The sequence below is a fragment of the Taudactylus pleione genome, unplaced genomic scaffold (assembly GCF_031769625.1).
Source record: "Taudactylus pleione unplaced genomic scaffold, aTauple2 ptg000102l, whole genome shotgun sequence".
NCBI lineage: Eukaryota > Metazoa > Chordata > Amphibia > Anura > Myobatrachidae > Taudactylus > Taudactylus pleione.
The window spans coordinates 996,898-1,009,537 of record NW_028284504.1 but is presented as its reverse complement, the minus strand read 5'-3'; the positions used below and the strand labels follow the sequence as shown (position 1 = coordinate 1,009,537).

The window sequence follows — 12,640 nt, the reverse complement described above, 5'->3', positions numbered from 1 at the left end:
TGATCAGGGGCGTATCTACCCATTGGCCAGGATGGAACTCGCCAGGGGCGCGGACCAAAGGGGGGGCGCCATCCGGCAGTGTCACCAGCAGCCAAGGGGTGGACTACCCCCACTAGTCCCCTGGCCCCGCCCCTTCCGTGTGTGTGTGTGTAAGCCTGGCACAGCAGGGGGGGGCACTGTATAGGGGGTGGCTGCTACCAGAGCCGTAACTAGACTTTTTGGTGCCCTGTGCCAGAAAGACCATTGGCGCCCCCCTCATTTTTCAAAGGGACATAATGCACCCAAAAAAGGGGAATGACCTCATGGGGAAGGGCCAGGGAAGAGATAGGGGAGGCCAGGAGATGCTGGGGATGAAATAAGAGGAATCTACAAGTGAGAATGATAATAAACAGCAATTTTACAGGCCCAAGCAGCGCCCCCTGACCTATGGTGCCCTGTGCGATGGCACCGGCCGCACTACCCTAGCTACGGCCCTGGCTGCTACTGGGGGCACTGTATAGGGGGGGCCGCTAATGGGGGCATTTTAGGGGGGGTGCTACTGGGGGCACTGTATAGGGGGGACTACTACTGGGGGCACTGTATAGGGGGACTACTACTGGGGGCACTGTATAGGGGGACTACTACTGGGGGCAATGCAGCATAGGGGGGACTACTACTGGGGACACTGTATAGGGGGGACTACTACTGGGGGCACTGTATAGGGGGGACTACTACTGGGGGCACTGTATAGGGGGGATCATCGAAGTGAGACTGCGTGCGTAATTGCAGCCGTGATCTCAGTTGTGATCCTTGCTGAATCAGGCCCTCTGTTCTCTAACCTCAGATACATTCTCTTATAACAAGCCATTCTTTCAAGTAAATACTTTTCACCATAGATTCATTTTAAATCATGGCTATTAAAACGCAGTTATTTTTTAAAATGGCTAAAACTAGGCGCTAAATTGTCATTTGCTCAGTCATTAAAATGTGAAACAACATTCTGTTTTAAAATATTCAAACTTATTTTCAACCCCTGACAATGACACACTGTAAATCACTTTGTTTTTGCATTCTAGATGGTCAACCACTAGTGCACTAGCCTACTCTCCGCTCCTGGGAGCCTCCAAACACTAGGGAGCATATCCAATTCACTGTGGGTTAAATCATGCAATCTGTTTTCCAAGGTATAGTGCCCTGGAGCTATTCAATTACAGACCCACGATCAACCTGCGAGGCAGCAGTTAATTCCTTATTTCTGCCCCGAGGCTGCTTGTGGGTTGATCACAGATCTATAAATGAATAGCTCCAAGCACTTCAACCTGGAGAACAGACTGCATGACACCCCACAGCTAATAAAATCTGTGCCTAGGAGTGAGTTTAGGCCCTGATTCAGAGCCGGACGCAAGTGGCTGCTCGTTCGCTTCGAGCGATGTTTGCCCAACTGCGCATGCGTACGGATCGTTATACGCATGCGCAAACCAGTCAGTGCGGACGAAATTCATGTACTCGCAAAATAGCGAATGCCTGATAATTGGAGTGACAGGATGAGGCGTATGTGGGTGGTAACAGGGGAAGGTGCTTGAAAACGGGGAGTGGAGATCCGATCGCAGGTGTGCTTAAAGGTCAAAACTGGCGTTTTATGGGTGTGCATAATTAAAACAGCAGCGTCATTGACCACGTCACTGGGTTTTTTTTTAGCCTGAACTGCTCGCAAAATTGTGGTAGCAAAGACCAACCACAAGAATAGCGAGCAGTTCATACCCTGTTCGATGTACTCGATTAATCTAATAAATAGCGGACATGACGTAGGATGCGAGCGGCCAGGGGGCGTAGTTTCCGAAAAAACGACCGCAAGTTTTGTTCGCTCGTTCAGACCTAGAGGCGTGAACAGACCGCAAACAGCGAACGGTTCATTTGAATAGCCACCCCTATTTTCTGGACGAGCGAGCGCAAATAGCGACCAGCTCTGAATCAGGCCCTTAGTTTGTAGGGAAGTGGAAACATTGTTGGAGGCACACTGTGCACAAGTGCAAATGTCACATCTGTATGCAACCACCAACCACTTTAGTACCCCTGCTATTTAAATACATTTTCGCTTGTTAGTTTCATTGTGATGTTATCTGTGTTTTTCTTTTTAATTGTGAACATACCAGGTATAATGTATTGTAAAGTTGGCATCACACACTAGCTGAGGAATGGAATGACACTGATTCAGTGTCACATGCACTCCGCGTGCAGTGCTGATGTTCACGTAGTTGAGAGATTATTTGCAACTGCGCATGCGTGAAAAATTCTGGAATCTCCTACTGCGCATGCAATACCCAGAGTGTATACACAAAGGTGCTCGATTCAGAAGTTATCAGAAATGTAGCAGAAAAATGATGGGCGGTGAATGGGAGGTGGCTAGTAGTGCACGTGAAAACGGTCTGTTCAGTGGGCATATTATGGGAGAGTCATGGGAGTGTCTATGCAAACAGACGCGCAGACGCGCAGCCACAAGCATAGGAGGCCATGGTCAGGCGGAGACACTGCGCCTGCATAAACTCGCAGACCAGTGACCGCCAATAGACACTGCTGTGTTCGCTTTTGCGTGCAACTCAGAATCAGGCCCTATGGGGGGGTAGAAAAATGATGTAATCATGAACCTAACTTTCCCTATCCATTTCATGTATCAAATTAAAGCTGAAATATTACATTTTAATTAAACGCTAATAGTAAAAATAAACTAATTACTAAACCTCAATTATTACAAATTGGTTACAAATTAAAAAAAGATTTTTGAAAACAGAAATTATTATTTATTTATATTGTACCAACCACATTATGCAGTGCTGTAAGGAAAACATGTACCTTTGGAGGTTAGGGGTATAGCGTGTAGCCATTGCTCCCAAAGCATTTGTGTGCTACCCCACACCCCAAGTATGCCAGGTAGGGGGCATGTCAGGCATGTAGGGGCAAATTAAAGGGAAATAAAAATAAACATTAGTGGCAGTATTATACTGGGACATGGAGGGCTTAATATATTCCAACCCATTAAAGTAATTAAAAATAAACCACACCATAGTGCCCACAATTCACATTACACCACACAGTAGTGTATTTTATTCATGTTACTCCACTGTAGTGCCCCTTATTCACATTGTTACAAAATAATGGCCACAATGCACGTTATGCCACACATTAGTGCACATTAATTTACGTTATGCCACAGTTTTGCCTATTTTTTTACATTATGCTACACAGTAGTCCCCACAGTTCATATTATGCCACAGTAATGTCCAAAGTTCACATTATGCCACAGTAGTGCCACTTATTCACATCATGCCTAACAATAGTGCCCCTTATTTAAGTTATGCCAAAGTAGTGCCCCTTATACACATGCCATCATAGTGCCCCTTATACACATGCTATAGTAGTGCCCTTTATTGGCATTTGGTGTCAGAGCAGTCAAGCGTGACCTCACCAGACTCACCGCTCAGGCTTCTCCCAGTCAAGGGAGCCGCGACCCAGGCACCTAAGGCCTCCCCTCAGCAGCACCCGGCTCAGGCCTCCCCTCAGCAGCAGGGACACAGCTGCCATGTTCTCTCCTCTGTGCAAACTGGGTCGGCTGACGTCAGTGCCAGGGTGGTAGGTGGGACCCACCTCAGAGGTGGAAAAGAGAAAAGAGAAGACGGGGGTGATGATGGGAGAGGACTGCCACCTCATCTCTCGTTGTTACTGCCCGTGGCTCCACCCTTCCTCCTTTCTGTTCAGTCCCAGAGCTGGATTAAGATCCCACAGGGCCCTACACAAAATACTGCCTCAGGGTTCCATATTAATGTATATATATAAATACATACAGTGTATACATTTCTTACACAGCTCTCCCCACTCACTCTAATCTTTCCCCTTCTCACAAATATCTCCTCCCCTCTAACACAGACAATGATCCCGTCTCATTCAGACCCCGCCACAGCTCTCCCCCTTACACAGCTCACCCCCCTCACTCAGCCTCCCCTCACACACACAGAGCTCCCCCCTCACTCAGATCTTCTCCTCACTCAGATCCCCCCTTCACACACAGTTCTCCCCATCACAAAGATCTCCCCTCCTCACACAGACCAACCCCTGCACACACTCATACACACACAACTCTTCCACTTAACAAAGCTCCCCTCACTTCACACACACAGATATTCCCTCCGTACTGTTGCAGGGCACCAGAGATGAGCCATTCGACTGGAAAGTGGGGGGGATCACCTGCAGATGAGCTGAGCCTGAAGCACATAGGGGTCTATTTACTAAGCTGTGTTAGGAGATAAAGTGATCTCCAGCGCCCTGGCCAGAGCTGGCGCCTGGAGTTGGTGCCTGGAACAGGTGCTCCACTGGAGCCACCCTCGCTACGCCCCTGGACGTATGCATGCCCCTTTACATGTGGTCTTTTTGGTTTTTACTTGCAGCTCTTATATATAAGGTATCTATCTCCATTTAATAATCTTCAAAAGTATTAACATCGTTCAGGGCACAGGGACCAGATCTGTCTGTTCATCAGTCTGAAAGTATGTACATATAACTCATTCCTATTTTTAGAGTGATTTATGTTTGTATCTGTTGTGTAAACATCATGTCTAAATGAAATGACTTCTGACTAAATACTAATAATACTAATAATAATTAGGGGTGAGCGGGTTCGGATTTCTGAAATCCGAACCCCCCCGAGCCCCCCCGATCCGAGTCCGATCCGAGTCAGGCTCGACTTTTCCCGCCTGACTCGGATCTGAAATCGAGGCAAAACGTCATCATCCCGCCTTCCGAGTCTCGCGGGTTTTGGATCCTATATAAGGTACCCGCGTCGGCGCCATTTTCTCACTCGGCTGTGGACAGTGAAGAGGGAGGGTGGGAGTTAGGGCTGTGTAGTGTAGTGTAGTGTAGTGCTGCTGTTGTCCACTACTTCAAAGTCCATAGGGGCTGGCTGTGTTGTGCTGCTGTTGTTAATAGGGGCTGTGTCCACTACTTCAAAGTCCATAGGGGCTGGCTGGACTGTGTTGTGCAGTCAGTTCTCCATAGGGGCTGTGTCCACTCCAAAGTCCTGTGCAGTGTCCCAGTCCTAAAGGAGTGCTGTAGTGTTGTCCAGGGGGTGCTCTGTCCATCAGGGGTGCTCCCCCCAAGTGCTAAAAAAATAATATATTTTCTGTGTTTGTGAATTGTGTGCGCAGTAGCCGCACGTGCATCAACAAAGTAGTGCCAAGCGTGCGCCTGTGTCATAAGTAAAGGGCCGGCTGGCTTGACCGTTAAAGGGTGCTGTAACCCCCGAAAGTACACTCCAGTCCAAACCAAAAAAAAATTATTTTCTGTGTTTGTGAATTGTGTGCGCAGTAGCCGCACGTGCATCAACAAAGTAGTGCCAAGCGTGCGCCTGTGTCATAAGTAAAGGGCCGGCTGGCTTGACCGTTAAAGGGTGCTGTAACCCCCGAAAGTACACTCCAGTCCAAACCAAAAAAAAATTATTTTCTGTGTTTGTGAATTGTGTGCGCAGTAGCCGCACGTGCATCAACAAAGTAGTGCCAAGCGTGCGCCTGTGTCATAAGTAAAGGGCCGGCTGGCTTGACCGTTAAAGGGTGCTGTAACCCCCGAAAGTACACTCCAGTCCAAACCCAAAAAAAATTATTTTCTGTGTTTGTGAATTGTGTGCGCAGTAGCCGCACGTGCATCAACAAAGTAGTGCCAAGCGTGCGCCTGTGTCATAAGTAAAGGGCCGGCTGGCTTGACCGTTAAAGGGTGCTGTAACCCCCTAAGTACACTCCAGTCCAAACCAAAAAAAAAATTATTTTCTGTGTTTGTGAATTGTGTGCGCAGTAGCCGCACGTGCATCAACAAAGTAGTGCCAAGCGTGCGCCTGTGTCATAAGTAAAGGGCCGGCTGGCTTGACCGTTAAAGGGTGCTGTAACCCCCGAAAGTACACTCCAGTCCAAACCAAAAAAAAATTATTTTCTGTGTTTGTGAATTGTGTGCGCAGTAGCCGCACGTGCATCAACAAAGTAGTGCCAAGCGTGCGCCTGTGTCATAAGTAAAGGGCCGGCTGGCTTGACCGTTAAAGGGTGCTGTAACCCCCGAAAGTACACTCCAGTCCAAACCAAAAAAAAATTATTTTCTGTGTTTGTGAATTGTGTGCGCAGTAGCCGCACGTGCATCAACAAAGTAGTGCCAAGCGTGCGCCTGTGTCATAAGTAAAGGGCCGGCTGGCTTGACCGTTAAGGGTGCTGTAACCCCCGAAAGTACACTCCAGTCCAAACCAAAAAAAAATTATTTTCTGTGTTTGTGAATTGTGTGCGCAGTAGCCGCACGTGCATCAACAAAGTAGTGCCAAGAGTGCGCCTGTGTCATAAGTAAAGGGCCGGCTGGCTTGACCGTTAAAGGGTGCTGTAACCCACAAAGTACACTCCAGTCCAAACCAAAAAAAAAATTATTTTCTGTGTTTAGCCGCACGTATATATCAAATCGATATAACATAAATGGAGGACCAAACTTTCTCCGATAAAAATAAAATAGAGAAAGATCAAGAACCACTTCCTCCTAGTGCTGAAGCTGCTGCCACTAGTCATGACATAGACGATAACATGCCATCAACGTCGTCTGCCAAGGCCGATGCCCAATGTCATAGTAGAGGGCACATACAATCCCAAATGGCAAAGTTCAGGAAAATGACCTTGAAAAAGACATTTAAATCAGCTGAAGAGAAACGTAAACTTGCCAATATGCCATTTACGACACGGAGTGGCAAGGAACGGCTAAGGTTGATCCCTAGTATGTTCATGACTAGTGGTTCAGCTTCACATGACGATGGAAGCACTCCTCCCACTAAAAAAATCAAAAGAGTTAAGCTGGCAAAAGCACAGCGAAGAACTGTGCTTTCTAAGAAGATATCACAAATCCCCAAAGAGAGTCCAAGTGTGGTGGTGGTTGCGATGCCTGACCTTCCCAGCACTGGACGGGAAGAGGTGGCTCTTTCCACCATTTGCACGCCCCCTGCAAGTGCTGAAAGGAGCACCCACAGTCCACTTGCTGATATGCAAATTGAAGATGTCACTGTTGAAGTACAACAGGATGAGGATACTGGTGTAGCTGGCGCTGAGGAGGAAGTTGGCGAGGAGGATTCTGATGGTGATGTGGTTTGTTTAAATCAGGCTCCGGGGGAGACAGTTGTTGTCCGTGGGATGAAAAAGCCCATCACGGTCATGCCTGGGCAGAAGACCAAACATTCCACCTCTTTGGTCTGGCAATATTTCTATCCAAATCCGGACAACAACTGTCTTGCCATATGTACCATATGTAAAGGTGAAATAAGTAGGGGTAGGGACGTCAACCACCTAGGAACATCCTCCCTTATACGGCACCTGCAGCGCGTTCATAAAAAGTTACTGTCAAGTTCAGAAACTTTGGCTCAGACCGTAAGCAGTCCAGGGACACCTAAATCCCGTTGTCCTGTTGTATCCAAGCGCCTGCAAACCACACCGTCAACTCCCTCCTCGTCAATTTCCTCCTTAGTCAGGATCGGAAGTAGTCCTGCAGGCCATATCACTGGCATGACTGACTCTCCTATCCGGGATTCCTCCGGAGGATCCTGCATTGCTACGCCTACTGCTGCCGCTGCTGCTGTTGCTGCTGCTGCTGGGAGTCGTTCATCATCCCAGAGAGGAAGTAGGAACACCACTACTTTTACTAAACAATTGACCCTCCAACAGTCCTTAGCGAGGAGGATGAAGTACGACAGCAGTCATCCTGAAGCAAAACGTATAACTGAGGCCTTGACTGCTATGTTGGTGTTAGACGTGCGTCCGGTATCCGCCATTAGTGCAGTGGGATTTAGACAATTGATGGAGGTAGTGTGTCCCCGGTTCCAAATCCCGTCTAGATTCCACTTCACTAGGCAGGCGATACCGAGACTGTACAGAAACGTCAGAAAAAGTGTCCTCAGTGTCCTGAAAAATGCCGTTGTACACAATGTCCACTTAACCACGGACATGTGGACAAGTGGAACAGGGCAGACTAAGGACTATATGACTGTGACAGCCCACTGGGTAGATGTATCACCTTACGCAGCAACAGCAGCAGCGTCACCAGTAGCAGCATCTCAGAAACGCCAGCTCGTTACAAGGCAGGCTACGCTGTGTATCACCGGTTTCAGTAAGAGGCACACCACCGACAACCTCTTAGAGAAACTGAGGGAAATCATCGCCCAGTGGCTTACCCCACTTAGACTCTCCTGGGGATTTGTGATATCTGACAACGCCACCAATATTGTGCGGGCATTACATCTGGGCAAATTCCAGCACGTCCCATGTTTTGCTCACACAATAAACTTGGTGGTGCAGAATTTTCTGAAAAGCGACAGGGGCGTGCAGGAGACGCTTTGGGTGGCCCGAAAAATTTCTGGCCACTTTCGCCATTCAGCGACTGCGTGCCGAAGACTGGAGCGCCAGCAAACACTCTTGAACCTGCCCCGCCATCACCTGAAGCAAGAGGTTGTGACGCGGTGGAACTCAACCCTCTATATGCTTCAGAGGATGGAGGAGCAGCAAAAGGCCATACAAGCCTATACATCCACCTATGACATAGGCAAAGGAGGGGGTATGCACCTGACTCAAGCGCAGTGGAGAATGATTTCCGTGTTGTGCAAGGTTCTTCAGCCCTTCGAACTTGCCACACGTGAAGTCAGTTCAGACACTGCCAGCTTGAGTCAGGTCATTCCCCTCATCAGGCTTTTGCAGAAGCAGCTGGAGAAAGTGAAGGAGGAGCTAAGACGGAGCGATTCCGCTCGGCATGTGGGACTTGTGGATGAAGCCCTTCATTCGCTTTGCCAGGATTCCAGGGTGGTCAATCTGTTGAAATCAGACCACTACATTTTGGCCACCGTGCTCGATCCTAGGTTTAAAGCCTATGTGGTGTCTCTCTTTCCGGCCGACACAAGCCTGCAGAGGTGCAAAGACCTGCTGGTGAACACACTGTCAGCTGAAGCGGAACGTGACACGTCAACGGCTCCTTCTTCATTTTCTCCCGCAACTGGGGCTGCCAGGAAAAAACTTAGGTATCCTAAGCAACCCGCTGGCGATGATGCAGGGCAGGCAGGACCAAGTTTGGACATCTGGTCCGGACTGAAGGACCTGGCAACAATTTCTGACATGTCTACTGTCACTGCATATGATACTGTCACCATTGACAGAATGGTGGAGGATTACATCGGTGACAGCATCCAAGTAGGCATGTCAGACAGTCCATACCTGTACTGGCAGGAAAAAGAGGCAATTTGGAGGCCCCTGTACAAACTGGCTCTATTTTACCTGAGTTGCCCCCCCTCCAGTGTGTACTCCGAAAGAGTGTTTAGTGCAGCCGGGAACCTTGTCAGCGAAAGGCGTAGGAGGTTGCTTCCACAGAATGTGGAGAAGATGATGTTCATCAAAATGAATTATCAGCTCTTCCAGGGAGACCAGCCTCCAGAAGGTACAGAGGGACCTGTGGTGGTGGATTCAAGTGGGGACGAGTTAATACTTTGTGAGGATGAGGATGTACACACTGAAGAGGGTGAGGAATCGGTGGATGAGGAGGATGAGGATGACATCTTGCCTCCGTAGAGCCAGTTTGTGCAGGGACACATTAATTGCCAGCTTGTTTTGTGGGGGCCCAAACGAACCAATCATTTCAGCCACAGTTGTGTGGCAGACCCTGGCGCTGAAATGATTGATTTGTTAAAGTGTGCATGTCCTGTTTATACAACATAAGGGTGGGTGGGAGGGCCCAAGGACAATTCCATCTTGCACCTCTTTTTTTCTTTGCATTATGTACAGTTTGGGGCCTAGTTTTTCTAACTGCCATCCTGCCTGCCACTGCAGTGTCACTCCTAGATGGGTCACGTGTTTGTGCCGCCCACTCGTGTCGCTTAGCATAGTCATCCAGCTACCTCGGTGCAACCTTTTGGACATAAAAACACTATTGTGAGGTGTGAGGTGTTCAGAATAGACTGGAAATGAGTGGAAATTAAGGTTATTGAGGTTAATAATAGCATAGGAGCAGAAAAACCTACAAATTCTGTGATTTTAGCTGTTTTTATGCTTTTTTTCAAAAAAATACAGATCCAAAACACAAAACCCAGAACCCAAAACACGGAAGGGTGGTTTTGGCAAAACCAATCCAGATCCAAAACACGAAGAAAGATCCAGATCCAAAACCAAAACACAAAACACGAAAAGTGGCCGGTGCACACCCCTAATAATAATACAAAGTTTTTTATACCCACAGTCATCCTGATGAGGGGGATCCTGAGAGTAAGCAGCCTCTGATACATCAGGTAGAGATGAAAACAATTCAGGAGAAGGTAAGAGGCCAGATTTAGGAATAGATTACACACAATACAAAATATGCTGTTTTATCTTTATAGACTGTAAGTCATATCTACTCTCACGGGAATGTCTGGAAAACCCCTGAATTGTGGCCAGCTTTCCCAGACTACCAAGAGAGTAGATCAGCCTCCTGAATGTCGCCTACTTCCCCAGTGCAGTGTGCAGTCTAGGGGCTTGATGGAGAGATAAGAGATGAGATGATTTTCTGCACCCCACATCTCTATCTCACCATCTCTCCCGGATAGAAGAATTATAAAAGTAGGCTGTTGTGCCTGTCACCTATGCACAGTGCAGGCAGCTATTTTGTGGACTGAATTAACATTCATGAGAATTGACAGGGAACTTTGGGCCTGATTCAGAGGTGGATGTAGAAGCAGCCATGTCTGTATCTTTTAGTGGTCACCCGTCTGCAATTTTCTACATCTGCGGCTACAAAGCACTTCCTTGGTGTACATCTGTAGGTATGAATGTGCAAGTACTAAGGGGCCCATTTATCAACAAGTTTTATCACTCACAACGAGTGATAAAGCTCATTGCGTATGGTAATGGTGCTCCAGCCAATCAGCTCCCAACTGTCATCTGTTTGAAAAATGACAGTTGGGAGCTGATTGGCTTGTGTACCATTTATAATATGCAACAAGTTTTATCACTCATTGCGTATGATCAGGGCCGTTGAGAGCCCGGCCGAGCCCGGGTAATGGAGGGGGCGCGGCCTCATCATGAGGGGTGTGGCCACGCCCCGTTGGGGAAAAAAATTGTCAGCTTTGCGGAGTGGCGCGCCGGGGAGGGGGGCACTGTAAGCCCCCCAGCTCGGTGCTAAGTGTGGGGGGGCATGATCAGTGTGATCGCTCCCCCCCACAGCCACAAGAGACAGCTCCGGCTGCTGCAGCAGCCACGAGCAGTCTCACACAGCAGCCCAGCACAAGCTGTGTGCTGAGCTGCTGTGGGGGAGGGGTGCGACGCCGGACCCGGGCCCCCGCCGGGCCCCTCTAGCAAGCCCGTGCCCGGGTAAACTGTACCCGCTCTTCCCCCCCCTCTCGGCGCCCACGCGTATGATAAAACTCGTTGATAAATATGCCCCTAAGACACCCACTATGAGCATCTGTAGATGCTGTAATACCACTTGGTGCGTCTTTAGAAACCACCATTGTTCGCACCATTGAAACTTGCACCAGTCCCATGGCAGGTGTAGATTTACTGTCAGAGGCGGGATGCAGTTACACTTACCGCCGGACATCCCAATTGTACAGATCGCATATGCACTAACATACTGTATGCGATCAGTACAGCAAAGGACAGCTCTTCCGATAAGAGCTGTCCTTTGCGATCTCCGCTGCACAGTGGACTTTCGGGTTTATGACCCAGGAGTCCATCTGCACATGCGCAGAGTGACGAGGCGCCCGCGGGGCATGCTGGGAGGGATCCGATCGGATCCCTCATAGCAGTGCGATGCGGTAGAAGCCCATAGGCTTCTACAGGGTAATGCCAGCAAAAGCTGGGGTTACCCTCCGCATTGGAGCCCGGCGGCCAGGAGAATGATGCATACGGAAAATGCGGTAAATGGGGATTTTACCGCATTTTTCATTTACTGCATCCCGCCCCAGGTCTCCAAACTGAACAATCGTACACAATCAATTCAGCAACACGCCCACAACACACCCATTACACACCGATAAGATGGACCATCTCAGTGCTTTTATTTAGCCACCTCCCAGTCACCGCCCAGGAACACCCAGCACTTTTCAAAGACAAATGTTTTCATTGCAGCAGCGCCTTAGTGCGTACACCCTGGGTGACTCATGCTTCATACATTTCTATAGATTTAGCCCAGAATTTCCATCTTCACTATGGGCCTGATCCTGAGTCGCACGCACTGCCGATGTCAGACGCAGTGGAGCGATGTGTTTCTTCTGCACGTCTTCCCATGTGTGCAGATAGCATGTGCACTGAGTTGTGATTGAGGCGCACAGGAGATGCATGGGCCCAGAAATGTGTTAAAAATGTGTTTGGCTGTTTCTGGGCTGTGACAGGGAGATAGGCCGTCTTAGGATCATGTTATGGGAGTGCACCAATCACTATTTCAGGGTGTATGGACGCTGACAGTGAGCGTCTCAGTCCATTCACATTCGGATGTACACCAGGGAAGACTCTGTAGTGTCATTTGCATAAAGTCACAGACGGGTGACTGCCAATAGATGCGGACACGTACATGTCTGCATCTGACTCAGAATCGCCCCCTATGTGTCAACCATGGCAGTGGCGTATCTATAATGGGTGCAGTGTGTGTG

The 12,640-nt window shown here is 48.7% G+C and overlaps 1 protein-coding gene across 3 annotated transcripts in view; it reads left to right on the top strand.

Annotated features, from left to right (window-relative positions):
* Nucleotides 1-12,640, top strand: part of SLC4A1 (solute carrier family 4 member 1 (Diego blood group)) — an 80,997-nt gene that overhangs the window by 32,513 nt on the left and 35,844 nt on the right. For all 3 annotated transcript variants that reach the window (XM_088470648.1, XM_088470649.1, XM_088470651.1), the window contains one exon: nucleotides 10,252-10,327. In XM_088470648.1, the coding sequence (XP_088326774.1) occupies nucleotides 10,252-10,327 (76 nt within the window). The remainder of the gene's footprint in view (nucleotides 1-10,251; nucleotides 10,328-12,640) is intronic.